At 52.7% G+C, this 17379-nt stretch overlaps 1 protein-coding gene across 4 annotated transcripts in view; it reads left to right on the forward strand.

The window, feature by feature from the left end:
* The first annotated feature begins 3050 nt into the window (after window positions 1-3050).
* Window positions 3051-17379, forward strand: part of ZIC4 (Zic family member 4) — an 18220-nt gene continuing 3891 nt past the window's right edge. The window contains exons 1-4 of one of the 4 annotated variants that reach the window (XM_035334946.1): window positions 3051-3147; window positions 6043-6127; window positions 11626-12246; window positions 16585-17175. In XM_035334946.1, coding sequence (XP_035190837.1) covers window positions 3109-3147; window positions 6043-6127; window positions 11626-12246; window positions 16585-17006 — 1167 coding nt within the window. In that variant the 5' untranslated portion in view covers window positions 3051-3108 and the 3' untranslated portion in view covers window positions 17007-17175. Of the gene's footprint in view, window positions 3148-6042; window positions 6128-10999; window positions 12247-16584; window positions 17176-17379 lie in introns of those variants that run through there. The other 3 variants (XM_035334944.1, XM_035334943.1, XM_035334945.1) reach the window with 3 other exon arrangements.

Here is a 17379-nt window from a genome sequence, read left to right on the forward strand (position 1 = left end):
AAAAAAAAAAAAAAAAAAAAAAAGAGGCTGGTGAGAAAGGGGGGAAGAGATCTTCGCAGTTGCAAATAATAATAAAAATGTGCCCCCAAAATATTCCCTGTCTCTCTGCTTTGACTTTTCAGGGAGGTTTAATTGGGGGGGGGGGGTTGGGTGGGCTCAAAAATAAACTGGCTGCAAATAACAATAACGGAGAGAGATCAGAAAAAAAAAAAAAAAGCCAAAACAAAAAAGAAACTTCCTTCAGTGATTTTTTTTTGCTATAGGAATGTTGCGAAGTGGCCTAGAGATTGTTTCTCTCTCCTCTTCGAGCTTCCCCACACTCTCCCCGATTTTTTTTTTTTGGCCTTTTTTTTTTTTTCTCGCTCTGCAAAAAAAAAAAAAAAAAAAAAAAGGGGGCAAAAAATGCACAAAATTTTTTTTTGTGGTTTATCTTCCTGGGGGGAAACTTTCACCTCCTCAGCCGGGCGGTGAACGCGAGACTGATAGCGGCAATCATTCCTGCAGATAAATGAATTGAAAAGACGACACCGGCCCCCCCCTTGATGAATGGGAGCCGGGGGCGGGGCGACGTGCGGGGCGACGTGGCCGCTCATTGGCCGCCGCCGGCTCCCCCTTTCTCGCGTAACTCCCCCCGGCCCCGCCAACGAGGGGCCGCACGGCCGCCTCCCGCCGCCCATTGGCCCCCGCGCCTCATCAATCGCAGGTATTGTGAGCGCCCTGACAGCCCCGGGGACGAGCAGGGCTTCCAGGAGTAGCAACTTTTTTTTTAAAAAAAAAAAAAAAAAAAAACAACTTTTTTTAATTTTTTTTTTTTCACGAAAATGATTCCAACGCATCTTTTAGTGTGTATATGTGCAAGAAAAAAAAAAAAAAAAAAAAATCTTCGTTGTCTCGGTTCCTCTCCATCCCCGTCCCTCTGTCCCTGGTAGTGTTGGTGAAAGGGATGCCGTGGCGGGGCAGGATTTTTAAGATCGCTGAGCAACTTTGTAGACTTTGAAAAGAGGAGCCCTATCGTGGCTCGCTCCTTTTGAAGTTGTTGCTTTCCTCTTGCTTAAAACTGGAGCTCTCCAAGAGTAGGTGCTGGGTGCACTTGATTTGATTTTTAAACGCCAGGCATGATTTCTCTGGGTAGCTGACTCTATCCCTCCATCAGTTTTCTGAAATAAATTTTGTTTCCTGCACCCATCAAAATGCAGGTGGGTGAGAACTCTTAACTTTCTACTTTTGTTGTTGTTTTTTCGCCTCTTTTTTGTTATTTTCTTTCTCCTGTCTCTCTCGCTCTCCCTTTCCCTCGCTCTCTCTTTTTACGGGGACTCTTTCATCCAGGTAAAACTGTAAATTTCCCAAACCTACACTGTGTCTTTTACTGCTGCATGAAAGTCCCAGATAGTTTTTATTTTAAATTTATTTTGCAAATATATATATATATTTAAAATCCCCGATAGAAGCAATGTAAATTGTCTGACATTCAAACCTTTTCTAGTTCACAAATCAGTCACCCTTGTCACAGATATTGAAATTCCTCAACTTGCCACACCAGGACGGTGGAAAAAGCAGGCGGTGTCTTTGTTGCTGACCAGGCTTTTGATCGCCAGAGAAAATTTACTTACCTTCAGATGAGTGAGCAGAAAAAGAAATAACACTCCCTTTGATTTAGTTAGAAAAATGCAGACATTTGGATTCAGTGCAAACATACAACACTTGGTTGTTTTCTGGATGCAACCCTCGATTAACCTGTCTTTCCCCAGCTCAAAGTCTATTGAAAAACTGCGGATAGTTCTTTTTGTTCTCGCCACAAAGAGCCATTGACCATATCTTAAAATGATTGTTGAAAGGTAGAAGTATGGTATTTAAAAGCAGAAAACCTTTGTGGCTTAATCAATTAAGCTAAGCAACATTTGTACCATATTTTAAACAATGCTACGGCACCGAAAAAAAAGGTCTCACGAAAGTTTAAAATACATACGTGTTTGTATACGTATGTATACATACACTTACGTATGTGCACATGTGTATGTGCGCCTATATAAAACCAGCGAATTATTTATTTACTCGGTCGTCTGCATATTCATTAGGTCTAATTATTTTCTAGTAACGAAAACACAAAAAGCTCGCTAAGAGTCGGAATCCTTCAATTTCCCCTTTGTTCAGCCCTTCACTTGGCTTATTCGCAACTAAATCTGAGCCTCTCAAATTCGTGGTGGCAAACAAAGAAACTTTAAACTCATCCTGTGGGCTGAAAGGCGCTGGGAAGCAATCCGCAGCGCAGGTACTGGGCGATCAGAGAAGCAGCGACACTGCGCGAGCACTTCTCGCTTGAGAACTGCATAATTTCGGGAGCCATTAAAATGGCCATTGCCTAGAAAACAAACAAACAAGCAAACAAGCAAACAACAACAAATAAACTTGCATATGCCTTGAAGGAACGTTTCGCTGCACTTTATCTGCAGATGCAGTTTGCCTGTGCTCGGTGCATGCAGCTCGCTTTAAAAGCAGATGCATTATATAATTTCCCTTGGATCTTGGGAGGCTTTACAGCTTTTCAGGATAATGAGAATAAATCTACATTTATTCTGCAAAATCCACTCGGAGGAATTGCAGTAGTTTATAGCAACAGGTATACCCGCTCTACGTACGCGCCTCAGTGGCGACGTGGTCTTCAGGCGGACGTTACATTATTCTCTGTATATGTTTCTAAAATTAACCTGGGCAAAAGATAAAGTAGGCAGCATAACTGTGAAATCTTCAGGGTGGTGGCATTAGGAGATCCTGAAAGTTAGGTAGTCCAGTGCTAGGCTGCCTCCAAGTGCAGGGGGAGACCCAGTGATCATTCCAGGTCCATACAAAATATAGAAAGCAGACGAGAGGGTATTTTAGGAAGCGTATCTAAATATACAGTGTAAGAGTGAATGTTAAAAAAAAATGTTGTGGGTTGTAGAAGTTATCAAGTGGGATTTGCGGCGCGCTCTCTGCAGGAAACGAAAGCTGCTCCAGTTCAAAGCCACATGCACCAACGTGACATATAAGCCATTAAAATATCATCCTGACGGCTCATTTCTGCTTCATCATACATTCCCTAACTGCTTCCAGAAAGCAAGAAAAGAAGAAATGAAGGATGACCGCCTCGATGGAAGCGCCAAAGAGGTAGTGGGTTCTTACGGGGGGGTGGGGGGGGGGGAAGGGGGAGTATTGTTTTCTTCTTTCATTCTTCCTTTCTTTCTTTCGTTCTTCTCCCTCCCCCCCTCCCCCTCCCCTTCCGTCCTCCCCCCTCCCAACTTCAATTTTTGCCTGTTCAGAAATGAGGAGAAACCTTCAACAGGTCGAAGGGGTAAGTGCCTGGGAGGAGGGGGGATCTTAGCAGCCCGGGCACCAGGCTTCCCCCGGCGCCTTCCCCGACACCTTGGGCGACAGCTCCCTGCCCCCGAGGGGGGGCGGACACGGGCAGGAGGCTCTGCCACACCGTGGGAGGAGGGCAGGAGCCCCGCGGTGCCGAGGGACAGTGCTTCGGCGCCCCATCGCCCACGTGGAGCCGGCCCCCGGGGGCGGGCGGAGGGAGAAACCCCCGGGAGCCGTCGAGGGGGGCACTAGCACCCTCCGGCGGCTGCACGCCCTCCCTCCTGCTCTCCCACCCCGGCCCTGAGGGGGCGGCCCGGCCCGGCACACTGCGCAGCGATGGGCGGCGGGGAGCCGCTGAGCGGGGCGGGGATGCTCCCGGCCCCAAGCGGGGTCTCGGCAGCCCCGACGGCGGCTGGACTCGGTGGGGAAGGGCAGGCGGCGGGGCCGGCAGGGTCCTGCGGCCGCCCAGAAGGGACCGGTGGGGCAGAGGGCGAGGAGCGCTGACAATAGCAAGCCCGGTGGGGTGGCGTCCCGGGGGATGCGCACCCCACCCAGCGCCTCGCCCACCGCCGCGCCCGGTGCCACGGGGACATACCGGGGGAGCCGGTGCTCCGGCCCCGCTCTCCCTTCTTTATAGGCGGCTGCAGGAGGGACGGAGCCCGGCCGGCCCCCTCCAACCCCCCCCCACCTTCCCACCCTCCGCGGCAGGGCCGGGGGAGCTGCCAAGGAGCTGGGCGCTGCCTCCAGCTTTCCGCAATGCCCTCAGAGGGGCTGAGACCCCAGTCCCAAGGGCTGTCTGGGGTAGGGGAGAAGCCCCCACATCGCCACCCAGGGTGACCTCTGACCGTATCCCGGTTCTGCGTGCCAGCCCCGTGCACCGGGGGGCTTGTCGCTTCATCAGGCACGGCCCCCAGCACCAGGCAGTACGGCCGGGGGCGAGTAGTGCCGCTGTCCCCTCTCCAAGAGCCCGATCGTTGGGGTAAACTCGGAGCTTTCTCCACCCAATGCCGAGGAACTTAATTTGTGCACCGGCCTCTCCCTCCTGCCCGTCACCCCGAGCAGCACAGGTTGCTTGCCCAGCCGGGCACACGCTGCCTGCCTGCCGCCGGCTTCGTCCGAGTCGCGCACCCCGGGGCAGCGCCGCCGAACCGGGCACCGGGGCTCCCGCGGGGGCTGCACGCTCCCGGCCCCGTGCAACCGGGGAGCCGCGCACCTCCGTCCACTAGTCTGGGAAAGGGGAGTCAGGTCTCGCCTGCACCCGGCCGGAGGCTGACCCGCGGCAGCCCCGAGCCCCCCCCCCTCGTACCCCGCGGGGGTCCCACACCCCGCACCGCAATCCTTGGGCTCTGCTTGGCCGGGAGCCTGCGGAGCAGGACGAGGCCATCCTGCCCGGGCGCTGGGCACCCTCCGCGCCCCTGCTGCACTAGAGGCACTCCGCAAATCAGAGAGGCTGCGAGGTCGAGACAGAGTTCTAGCCAATATTTACTCGCCAATCCTCAACTGTTCTGCCTTCGTTTTTGTCATCTGGTAACCATTTGAAATATTAAATGCAGCGATTCTTTTTTTTTTTTTTTTTTTTTTTTTTTTTTGTCCAGTTTCAACAAGTTTTTAGTGAACACTTAGGAGCTGAGCACTCCTAACTCCTCCAACCTCCCATCCTAACCAATAAGGCACAACTCCTGCAAAACTCTCGCTAGCAGGACACTGCTGCTCTGGCTTCATAAACTTGTGAGCATGAATGGAAGTCGACTAGTAAAAATAATTCCTAAGGGCTTCCTATAGTTCTTTTTATTTCGTCAGTAATTTTCATCACAGCGGTGAAAATATTGAGGGCATCAAATTATTTGTGATGGAGTATGCCTGTGATACTCTGATGAAGTTTCATAATTAATCTCATCAATTATTTGTGTTAGTATAGATTACTATTTCCCAGCCCTGGAGTCCCAACAATAATAGTAGCAACTGCAATAGTAATAATAATGTCCTTAGGAAAAAGAAAAAAAAAAAAAAAGTGTCAGATTCTCGTCTGCTTTTCTGTGGTGCAAAATACCTGAGAATTTCAATGATACCTGCAAAAAATTCGGACTCGGACATTACATCAAACCTCCGATCTGCACTCGGGGTTATTGCTGCCGCTCAAAGAGAGATGCGCCAAGTTTTGCCTGCAGCGGTGACAGTGCTCTGCCTTGCAGAGTGCAAAGAGCAAGCTGAAAATTATAGGCAGGGAGAAGTGCCAGGGTGGTACTATACTAATCCTTGCTGAGACAACAACTTGTGTTGGAGGTTCGCAGAGAGTCCGAAATTTAATTTCGGGAAGGAAGGATCTGTAAACAATATAGTCGAGTTGATAAAAACCCGCCTCACAACAGCCTGACAGAAGGTGAATGTCAGATCAAAGGAGAATTTGAAAAGATGTCCTTTCATATTTTTTTTCCCTTAATCAGCCATGGAAACTTCATGACTCCATAAAACATGTGCTGGTTTGCCGAGGAGACAGCCTCCAGTTTCCCCTCGGAGCAAGCCTCTCTCTCCCCCAACCTCGCTGCTTAATACTTGGTTTTGTTTTTATTTATTTATTTATTTTTATTTTTATTTTCTTTCTTTCTTTTTGAACCCACAATGCCCGAGCCACATAGCGCTGTCCTCTTTTTATATCACACACACAAATGTTTTTGCTCTTAACTTTCCACCCCTCTTCCCAAACAGGAACAAAGTCAGGAAATGAGGCACAAGACTCCCCTTGTAATGAGGAAAAGAAAACGACTTTACAGAAACATCCTGGAAAAGTCAAGTAAGTTAAAATATGTCCTTTTTTCAGTTCAAAGGAGACTATTTTTTTCAGCTTAGTGTTTAACGTACTTGCATAAACACAAATCAGCGACACAACGCCCCACCAGCAGCTGCCTAATCCTGCTCAATGCCTATTCATTTGGAGGTTCTAGAATTAATATTTGACGACTCTCTCATTGAAACAACAACCCCTGACCCCATGTGATTGCACTGTCACATTATTCTATGACATATTCATCTTGAATTCATTTACGGACGATTTGATTGGAATGAGGTTTGACATGTATTGGATCCTATTAAAGAAGAAGACTTTGATCTTGTTGATGGGGTTTACATGATATGTATCATCTTTACCAGGGATACTAGGCTTCTACAATGTGGTGTCTAAGTAGTTAGTGACTGACAGCTTATCTGACAGGAATACCTTAATCTTGAGGTACTGAATGAAATATTATATTTAAAATAAGCGTATCATTTGCCTGTCGTAGGGTAGCTCTAGGTCACAAAAAGTGAGAGACGAACCTAGGCACCAGCCCTAGCTCGTCTGGTGGCTGAATTCCCCTTAGTCGGGAACCCTGATATAAGTCCCCGTGAGCGGAGATAGAGCGAGGAAACAGAAACAAAGGAGGAGGAGGATCCCAAGCCAGTCGGTGCCCTTCTCTCCGAGGAGATGCTGAGCTTGCTAAGAGGTTCCCCTGACCCACCTCCTCCTGGGCAGCAGTGCCTTCTGCCGGGGCTGCCAGAGGCTCGGACTCCGGTCCTGCGCCCTGCCCCTGTGCCAGCCGCTGCCTCCCTTCTGCCTCCTGGCCAAAGGCGACTTCGATGGCTACGGAACCGCGCAGGGTGACTGCTCAGTCCTCTCTTTCTCTTATTTCTCTCTCTCTCTCTTTTTTTTTTTTTTTTTTTTTTTTTTTTTTTTTTGGTGTGTGTGTGTGTGTGTGCTTTTTTTGGGTAACTATTAGGATTTTCATATTAATCTCTTCCTCTCGTCCGGGAGTTGAAACCTAATGAAAGCCCCTGGAAGCTGCCATGTGGAGGTCTCAGGGCATCCCCTCCCAGCCCGGGGCATCGGCCGGAAAGTTGTCGGCAGTTCATCGGGGAGGGGAAATGTTCGCAGAGGCAGGGCTGGGAGTGCGCAGCCAGGGAGCTGGAGGTCAGCTTTTGCTCTCGGCCACACTTCCCGAGGCACGAGCCGGCCCTTGTGCTGAGCACCTCTCGGGATTGAGCGGGTTTTGGCCCCAGTTCAAGGAGCACAAACACGAGCAGCTCCCACTTTCCTGGCACTTTTGTATCACCTTCCAGCAAGCCCTGTCTCCAGCCAAGGTAGAAATATTGATAAGCGCCTTGCTGCTTGGGTAGATGTCTACCAGACACAAGGCAAACCGCTGTGGGTCAGTAAAGCAGCTCGGCCCAGCTGGAGTTGTGGCCTTCCCCTAGGCTGTGCAGCTACTTTTCCTTCCCCTAGGCCACAGCAGGCACAGGTTGCGGGGTAGGGGTGCGGGCAGGATGGACCCGAGGCATGGGCAGGAGCTACAGGGCTGGGGCCAGTCGGAGCCCTGGGTCCTGCAGGGAAGGGGCAGAAAGCAGAAAGGTACCTGGGACTCGTTTTACAGGGGGAAATCCGAGTGCTCATCCCTGCCACTTGTCAACTTTCTAAAGCAGATCACCCGCACCGGCGGGATTTGGGACCAGGGGCTGCGGTCGCAGCTACTAGCAAAATTGTACTGGGCACCGAGCTGCCCGTCTACACACGTTGATTCCTACTGGATCAGGCACCAAAGAGAGCACCATGGTCCCTCTGAGTGTACTCCAGCACCGGAACCTGCCCTGGTGTCTGAGTTGCAGCTTTCACTCAGGATGTTTCTTCTTTGCTATTTGAGCGTTCTCGCTTTCTACCTGGAAAAACTCAGCTCATCCAGCTCAGGAGTCCCAGGGGAGTCCCGAAGGGGATGCCCTTACCGTAAGAAGGTGGGTTGGAAAATAAACTTAAAAAAAAAAAAAAAAAAAAAAAAAAATCTTGGCCCTGCACAGGCTGATGTTGACACATTTGAGAATGTGCCGAGAGCCTGGCTTATCTGGTCCAATACGGCTCAGATCTCTGCCAAGAAGTGGGAGACCTCGGTCACTCCTCGAGTGGCAGCCGGACGAGCTGGAGCTGCCAAAGGGCCGCGTAAACAGGCAGGCAACTTCTCCCAACGTCCTGCGAGCTGAGCAGCCCGGCTGGCTTCGGCTCCGCTCCCCTCCTCTCGCCGTCTCCCCGCCTCCCCGCCGCCAAGTGGCGGCCCCCGCCCGCCCCGCGCCGCTCCCCACGCGTGGAGCCCCCGCAGAGGAGGGCACCCAGCACCTTCACGTGCCGGGGAGGGACCCCCAGCACCTACACCTGCCAGGGAGGGTCCCCCCGGACTGGGGGCTCGCTCCCTGTCCGCAAATGGGAGTGGAAGGATGCCCGGAATGAGGGGCGGGCCGAGAGCCATTAGTGTCTGGAGAGAAAGCGTTGCAGTATTTTCAGGGAGCATAAGACAAAAGCGGTTATAACATTTTTTTTAATTGATAAACGGTTCCAGATGTTTCCTCCCTTGACTGGGAAGTGTCAGAATCGGTGGATAACAAGTATGTAGAGATGAAGGGTTTTAAGGAGGTAAGAGGAAAGCAGCTTTATTAGGAATGCACGCTCTCAGTACATTTGTAAGTAACAGATTCATACTTAGTAACGTTTGTATCTTCCGTGCACTCCTGTTGAGATGGTCGTGAATAGGACTGTCAAATCCATTCTGTAGTGCAAGTAGACTTGCAAGTTAAGTTATTGTTAGGATGGTGTGTGGTGTAAAATTGCATAAACACGTTATTTAAGGATGGAGTGCTAATTGCATCATTTGACACTTTTCATTTTCTCCACTCAGGAAGACGTAGAGACGAGGATATATCTACAGCTAGCTACCTAAATATTAGCTTTGTGTTACAGGGGAATAGGGTGAAAGCCAATCAGAGCCAAAATATCTAACTGCAGCCAGCCACAGTATAGGGAACTGTGATAAAACGTCCCTTGTGCGATTATGTATGTCCTAGGCTTTAATCTTACGATTTCCTATCGTTTGCTCGTAGCTTCTGTTATGAGAGTAGGTGGGCTGAGAATGCCAGGCGTTTTCTTGCTTTGCTACTAAAGCCGATCGATCGCCGATACTGTTAAACTTTTCTGCAAACCCAGACTTCTGGGTGGGGAGCTTCACCTGATGTGTGTGCGAGGGAGCATCCCTTGGGAAGGTAACAGTAAGGTGGTGGACCCAAATGCTGGGAGTGTGTCCGACGGTTAGAGAATTAATTGCTGCTCTATTTTGTGCCACTCAGCGTTTATTGGTGGAGTCACTTCTTTGTCAGGACCCGAGCTCTGGGGTAATGCTGTGGGCAGATATTTACAGTTGTGTTTTTCATTCTCGAAGCGGAAGCCCTCTTTCTTTCGTCTTTTCCCAGGTTTCATTGCCTTTTTTTTTTTTTTTTTTTTTTTTTTCCACAATCCCCTTCTTAAAAACTTAAGTAGGAGCTTCCTTCTGGGTGGAAGCTCTAAGCTTTTCTAAACCTACAAGGCCTCGCCGTGAAGCCGCCTGAAGCCCCGACCCGCACTTTCATCATTAGCAACGCAAATCGCGCACACCGCGCTCGCTCCTCCAGGTGAGGAGCCATCAGCAGCGAGGCGTTCACGAATGTATCGCGATGCTTTTTCCTCGAGCCAAGGATGGGGATCTTACGTGGAAGTCCCCTGCAAGTGCTAGAGAGCGAGCCGGGAAGGGAGAGAGACTCCCTCTTCTGGGTTAAACCCACCGATTCAGTCTGGGCATGCCGGTTTCTCGCATCGCCCTGGCAGCCAGCCCCCAAATAACCCTACAACCTGCCGGGGGCCGGCGGCGGGAGCTCCCCGAGCCCTCTGTGCAGCCCCGCGCAGGCTATTCGCCGCCTGCCCCCGACCCCCGCCCGCCTGCCCGCGAGTGCCACGGCCCTTCGGGAGGAGCCCCGACGGGCAGGGCGCCCTCGGCCAACAAAGGCGGAGGCCAGGATACGGATAGGGAGCAGCCGGGGCGCTCCCTCCCGACCTCCCCCCGCCCGCTGCGGCTTTGTTCCCCCGACGGCGGCAGCCCCGGGGGAACCGGGCCCGTGCCCGATGGCGGGGAGCGGGGCGCAGCCCCCCGTTTGGACCCCAGCCCCAAGAAGGGCTGCGCCCCCGTGCCATGCCCCCGGACAGGGCCGTGTCATTGCCAGGGGCTCGGGGGGCCGGGGCGGGGCGGGCGGCGGGACGAGGGGGGGGGGGGAAGAAGAGGCCGGCGGAGGCGCATGCGCAGTGTCGTCGTCGTCATCGTCGTCCCCCCGCCGCTCAGCCCCCTCCCCCCCCGGACCGGGCGCTAACCCTTTCGGTCGGCGGCGGGACCTGTCATCGGTGACGTCGCAGCAGCGGCAGCCAATGGGAGGTCGCGGCGATTGTTTGCCCGCCGGGTCCGGCGCGGCGGCCCGGAGGCGGCGTGCGGCCGCCCGCGCCCCGTCCCGAACCGTCCGGTCCCGTCCCGAACCGTCCGGTCCCGTCCCGAACCGACACGTTCCTCTCCGTCCCGTCCCGTCCCGCACCGCGTGGGGCTGCCCGGCCCCGGGAGGAGGCCGGGCTCCGCGGGGGGACCTCCCCGTCCCGCCGCCGCCAAAAGCCGAGCCCCCGCCTCCCCCCAGAGCAGCCCACCCGCTGGTAGCGCCGCCGCCCGTGCGCCCCGCCGGCGGGGGCAGCGGGACGGGGAAACTTATTTTCGGGGGGTGGGGGAGGAAGAAAGAAAGAGTTGGTTTTTTTTATTATTATTTTTATTTTTTTTTATTATTTTTTTTCCCTGTTTTTCCCCCTTTTTCTCTCCCTTCCCCTCCGTCAGGTGACTTTTTAGCGTTAGAAGCTAATGAGCGTGGATGCTTTGGGGATCCCAGTGATGGACCCTGGTGCACTCTCCCGGCGGAGCACGGAGCTGAGCTTAGTAGACTTGGCGGGGGCTCCTCGACCCCAGCACCACCGCCGCCCCTCTCCGAGCATGCCGGCCTTCCCGGCCTTCGCCAGGCACTCCCACGCCACGGCGCCCACTCCGCCGGGGAAGCACGCCGCCGAGTCCCGCCTCGGGCCAGAACACATGGGGCACCGCCACCATCCTCCTCCTCAGCATTCTCCTCAGCATCGCCCCGCGGCCCTTAAGCTCGGCCCTGCCCCTCAGCCCCATCACCAGCTCCACCACCACTATCATCATCATCATCATCATCCTCATCATCCGGCAGGCCAAGCCCAGGTGGTCTCTAGTCAAACAGGAGCGTTTGGCCCGGCGCAGTCACCAGCAGTCCCCTACCCCGTCTCTCACACAGCTCAGGCTCTGGCAGCAGGTAGGGACTTCTTCATACACAGACACCTGCCGGCCCCACTCATGCCAGGGCTGACCGAGCAGCACCCCGCTGCAAGTTCTCACCACGGACTGTTTGTCTCAACAACAGGTAGCTACCCCGGACACCATGGTCACCACCAGCACCACCACTCAGAAGCTGGGAATCCCTCTCTGTTCACTGGACTCCATGAGCAGCCTCCCCATGCAGCTCCAGGTGGCCATCTAAACGGACAGATAAGACTGGGGTTACCTGGAGAAATGTACGCCAGGTCTGAACATTTCACTCAAGTACCAGCCTCCAGGACAGATCCTTTTGCTGCTTCTTCGCTTCATAGCTACAGTGGCATGAATCTGAACGTGAACCTGGCTCCACACCACGGCCCGGGGGCCTTCTTTCGTTACATGAGGCAGCCCATCAAACAGGAACTCATCTGTAAGTGGATTGAGTTGGACCAGACTCCCAAAAAACTATGCTCGAAAACTTTCAGCACGATGCACGAGCTGGTGACTCATGTCACCGTGGAGCACGTTGGAGGACCCGAGCAGTCCAATCACATATGTTTCTGGGAAGAGTGTCCAAGAGAAGGGAAGCCTTTCAAGGCCAAATACAAACTTGTAAATCACATCAGAGTCCACACAGGTGAAAAACCTTTCCCCTGCCCTTTCCCAGGCTGTGGTAAAGTGTTTGCCAGATCAGAGAATCTCAAAATACACAAAAGAACTCATACAGGTCAGTATGTAAAGCTCTCTTTACTCTCTCTGTGTGTTATTCAGCATACGGTTTTGCTTTATTTAGTTTTAATGTATCCTTTTGCGTTGTTATTGAATGCACGCCAAGTACTTCTGGAAAATAAATTCTCAGATTTGTTTGCTTCTTTACCGTTTGGAGGGAGGGAGGAGAAATTAAAAAAAAAAAAAAAAGGAAAGAAAAAGAAAAGGGAGGTGAGCGAGAACAAATCTCAGAATTCTCGTCCATATTTTTGCTGCTTGTGCGGAGAGTGCTGTACCGTGTATGCGGGTAGATCTCTGAAAATACCGAGTGATATCGCTACAATTCCTGTTTCTTCACGCAGGCGAGGAGGCTTTTTTTTTTTTTTTTTTTCAGTTTAAAATAGTTGGGGAAAAATCATTGTGTAAACTCACAAATTAAATGTGAACAATAGGAGTTACAACTTGTCTAGTCAGTTTTGACTGATGTCGCTGAGATGCTGCTGCTCTAACATTGTGAGAATAACACAGCTGCGACCTTTTCGTTCAACAGTTTTGTTTTGGTCAGAGGGAGTTTCAAATGTTTGATCTGAATAACACTGACATTTTTAATGAGCATCGCCAGCCGAGGACTCCGTACATTCGCAGATATGGGGAGTTGCAAGTTCTGATTCTCGGGAGGGAAAAAAAGGAGAAAACCCGATATTGTTTCGGCCTGTACGGTTTAGAAATGTCATTTGCAGATCTGTGAAGCGAAACTGGGACATGCGTCAGAAACGTCTGGTAGTTCTAGCTAAGAGAAAATAAAGTAACTCGCTGGACGATCTCACAAAACTATGAAATCTTCCGGGCAGGATAGCATTTATAATTAATGAAATTACACGTAGAAAGTTTTCGCACTTCCAGAAGCAGCTTGTGAAGTTGTATTAATTAGTTTAGCAGACGGTGTTTGTAGTCTGTAGCGCTGGCTTCTTTTTTTTCCTTTTTTTTTTTGTTCTTTCTTCTTATTTTTTTTTTTTTAAATCTGAGGAAGAAGATAAGAAATGAAAACTTTTTTTTTTTTTTTTTTTTTTTTAAATGTCATCTGTTCCAGTGTAGGGTTTTCCACCCCCCACCCCCTCCTGTACAGCCTTATGCACTGTGAGGGGAACTACATAATCCTATTGTAAGATGTGCTTACAGCCAAACGATTTTTTTCTCCCTCCAGTTCATAAAACTCCCCTTCCCCCATGCTCGGTGCGGTTTGACTTTCGAGGAGTTGCATTTTTATGCTATAACTCGACGTGGTATAATATGCATGACATATATTCTAATTTCGTATCGCTATCGTCTAAGCAGAGCACGGAGATTTTACAGCAAACATCACTCGTCACCTAATTATTTTTCCATCGCTCTGTGAGTAGCTCATCTGTGCAGAGGGGGGGCAACAGCGAAGTTGGGTTCCTCTGCTGGCTTCTCGGCCCCCTTTTCGAGAAGAAAGGAGTATTCCCGGGTCGCATAACTTGTATCCGAGCCAGCTCCTTGGCGGATCAGAACAGGTACAGCCATTAACCGGGAGAGCTCATCCCTTAATGACAGTGCTTTTCTTAAGTAAACAAACTTTTACTGCTCTTTAACGGCCTCACTGTTTGAAGTCTCTGAAGCAGAAAATGGTTAAATTCTTGGGGAAAGTGACCTACATCCGAGAGGCAGGTTCAGGGCAAACCCGAGATCGGAGCCTTGCCTTTATTAAACATAACTCCGTGCGTCTGTAGTTTTCACTCTAACTTTCCCGGTGATTAATTGCTGTATTGTGAAAACTCCTGCAGGGCCTTTATGGTTCCACCGTTTCTATTAAACACCCAGAAGTTGTCAAAAGCGAAATGTTTCTGAAACCCTAATAGAACTCGCTACAAATTATTCATGAAGACAGTCTTAGATTCAACAGGAAAAGTATTGCCTCCTCAAATATTCATGACTTCGGATTTCTCCCAGGCTGGGGAGCAGGCGGAGGGCTTGCTGGCGACGGCCGAGCTCTCCCCGCTCGGGGCTGGCCCCGAAACCGGCAGCGGGCCGGGGGGCACGGACGCCCCCCCCCCCCCCCCGCCCCCGCCTTCCCAGCGGGGCTGGGAACAACGGGGTGAGGCGGGGGCCGCAGCCCTCGCCCTCCAGGCCGCCTCCCGCGCCTCGCCCGCAGCCCCGGGGCCGCCACCGCCGGCCTCCCACCCCCCGGAGAAGTTGGTAAATACCTTAATCCACTCCCGGAGCCGGAGGATTATGCCCCGGTTTCGCAGCCAAATTGCACCGACAGCTTTGGCACCAGCTACAAGTGTGGGGTTAAAATGGCGGGGTTGGGCTCCTGCTCTCCTTCCATCGCCCGGGGAACTTTCTGCGTGGCTGCATCGCCGCATCTCGGTGCCCGGGCTGTAACGTGGCCTCTCCCTCGCGGGTAGGGATTTCCACGGAAGAAAAAGCCGCTCTCGCGAAAGGAATACTTGCAAACGGCTCGGCTGGCTCCTCTTTAGCGAGGCGTTCAGAGAAGGCAGAGCAGGCGGCTGCGAAAACGCTGCCCTCTTCCCAGTCGCTATCTGAGCGCACGGAGGGGCTTTTCGGCGGCTCTCTCACGGGGTTAAGCCAAGTTTCAAGTTTTCAGCTCCGGAGAAGAGAGAACGCGCCGCAGCCCGCTTTTACCTGAATGCAACGCACTTTGCACAACCGGAGTGCTTATGAGGATGGCTTTCCCTGGGGTCTCCTAACTTACTGCTTGCTTGTACTACACTAATATCCTTGATTTGTTGTCTCAACTTAGATGCTGAAGGTCAAACTGTTTCCTTACGTGGAGCTGCAATTAGATTATATGCGTGAGTGTGCCTATGGATATGCACCAGTGTATAGCGGCAGTATTTGATTACAACCCGCATCATTTTCTGAGAGACCTTATTTTTAACCTCTTCCCCCTTCTCTCTAATGCCAGGTGTTTACCAGTCCTCTGTGCAAATGTTAGCGGTGCACGGTGTGAGAGATCGGCATTGATTATTACACTAGAAAGGACATACTTTAAACGCGAAGCCATGAGCTTTTTCCCACCCACCTTGCATAAAGTGCATTCATGTGAAATATTTGGAATGCCTTCCTTTATGTGCCCGTGTTCAGAGCTGAGCGAGAGGTGGGCTGCGTCCCTCCGAAATTTAATCGTGACGATCGGGGAGTGGGTGTGGGGGGCAAGAGATTAGAACACAAAACCTCGAAGCTTTTATACATGTTCGAAGTCCTTTCCACCATATACGCCATGATGGTGAGCACAGTGGCTTTGTTTGTTCTTCACGTTTAAGGTTCTGCTGTATATTTTGTGGTGTCCTCTGCTCACTTTTGGGCTTTGGACGTATGAGAAGGTTATTTTCATACTCGGATGCTGCAGGACCTGCGTGCTCCTTGGCAAGCAGGCATTTGCAGTTTGCTGTTATCAGGGACAATAACGTAGTCATCACTGCATCCTGAAGCTGTCTGTGGCACGTTTCCTCTAAAGCCTCCTCTATATCGTGTACCATGCCCGGTCCACATCATCCGAGGTTAAATTCGCACACGACTCTGGCAACGCGATTGTATTTCTGTTATGCTTAACATCACTTATCATATTACCCGATACATTAATCCCGATTGCAATTCCTTCCATGACTGAGTAGGCTCAAATGAAAAGAGGATCCTACTCTTCCAACAGAACCATGCACCGGCCTAGTCATCCTTCAGCCGAATCCCTACCGTTTCGCCCCCCACCATCTCTGTCTTTTAGCAAGATTTTGGGCTTTAACGCACGGCATCAGCAAGCCGGGAAGCGGGGAAGGGCGGGGGGGGCGGGGGAGGGGGGGGGGGGGGGGGGTACAGGTCTTCCCTGGGATTGTAATCAGCGCGAGAAAGGAGTGGAGGAGATGCGATCTGGCGAGGTGATGAATAATATTTCCACGTGCACCTCCGGCAGTGTGAGAAATGTATTTAGCGTAGAAACGTTCCCAGGGATAAATCACTGACCGCTCCTTCTGCGGGACACCGGAGTCCGCAGGGACGGCACACATTGTTTACCCGGACAGAGCACTTGGCTTCTAAGTTTTCATTACCTCGGGGCTTTGTCTTTTGCACAAACCCCAGGTCGACACGGAGGGCAGGGGAGGGAGTGGCTTGGAGCTGGCCGGGCAGGGAGCTCCAGCGGCGGAGCCGGCGGCGCAGCCGGGCGGGCAGGGGGCGGCGGCCGGGGCAGCTCGGCGGGGAAGGTCCGGGGGGGAGCAGCCCCGGAAGGAGTTGTACCTAGGGCCGGAGAGGGAAGGCAGGTCGGGGGTGCCCCGCGGCTCCCTTACTAACTGCTGTGCTGGCCTGTTACCTCCTGCAGGGGAGAAGCCGTTCAAATGCGAATTCGAGGGCTGCGACAGACGCTTCGCCAACAGCAGTGACAGGAAGAAGCACTCGCACGTCCACACCAGCGACAAGCCCTACAACTGCAAAGTGAGAGGCTGCGACAAGTCCTACACCCACCCCAGCTCACTGAGAAAACACATGAAAGTGCATTGCAAATCCCCTCCTCCCAGCTCCGGCTACGAGTCCTCCACACCCTCCTTGGTGTCCCCCTCCTCGGACTCCGGCCGGGAGCCCCCCGCCTCGTGTTCCCACGCCGAGCCCTCCGCACCCGCGCCGCCCGCCGCCAACCTGAGCGAATGGTACGTGTGTCAGGGCACGGGGGCCCGATGCACCCCCGGGCTCCCCGCCGCCCCCCCGCCGTCGGGCACCGACGGGCAGCCCTGGCCCCGCTGCTAGGGGTGGAAGGCGGCGGCTGGCGGCCCCCGGCGGGCTGGGGACCGGGAGCGCGGCTGCGGGGCACGGGGAGACCGAGTGGGAGAGGAGGAGAGGGGCCGCGGCAGGAGCTCGGCCCCGGGGAGGCAGAGACCTGAGCCCCGACCCCCGCGCCCGGGAGGGCTGCTGCCTCCTTCCCCCCTCCGCCCCACACGCCTCCCCTCTGACCGCCTCGCTCCAGTTTGTTTACAAGTCCCCAGAGTTTCCTTTCCTTTCCTTTCCTTTCCTTTCCTTTCCTTTCCTTTCCTTTCCTTTCCTTTCCTTTCCTTTCCTTTCCTTTCCTTTCCTTTCCTTCCCTTCCCTTCCCTTCCCTTCCCTTCCCTTCCCTTCCCTTCCC

This window comes from Oxyura jamaicensis, chromosome 9, assembly GCF_011077185.1.
Source record: "Oxyura jamaicensis isolate SHBP4307 breed ruddy duck chromosome 9, BPBGC_Ojam_1.0, whole genome shotgun sequence".
Taxonomy (NCBI): Eukaryota; Metazoa; Chordata; class Aves; order Anseriformes; family Anatidae; genus Oxyura; species Oxyura jamaicensis.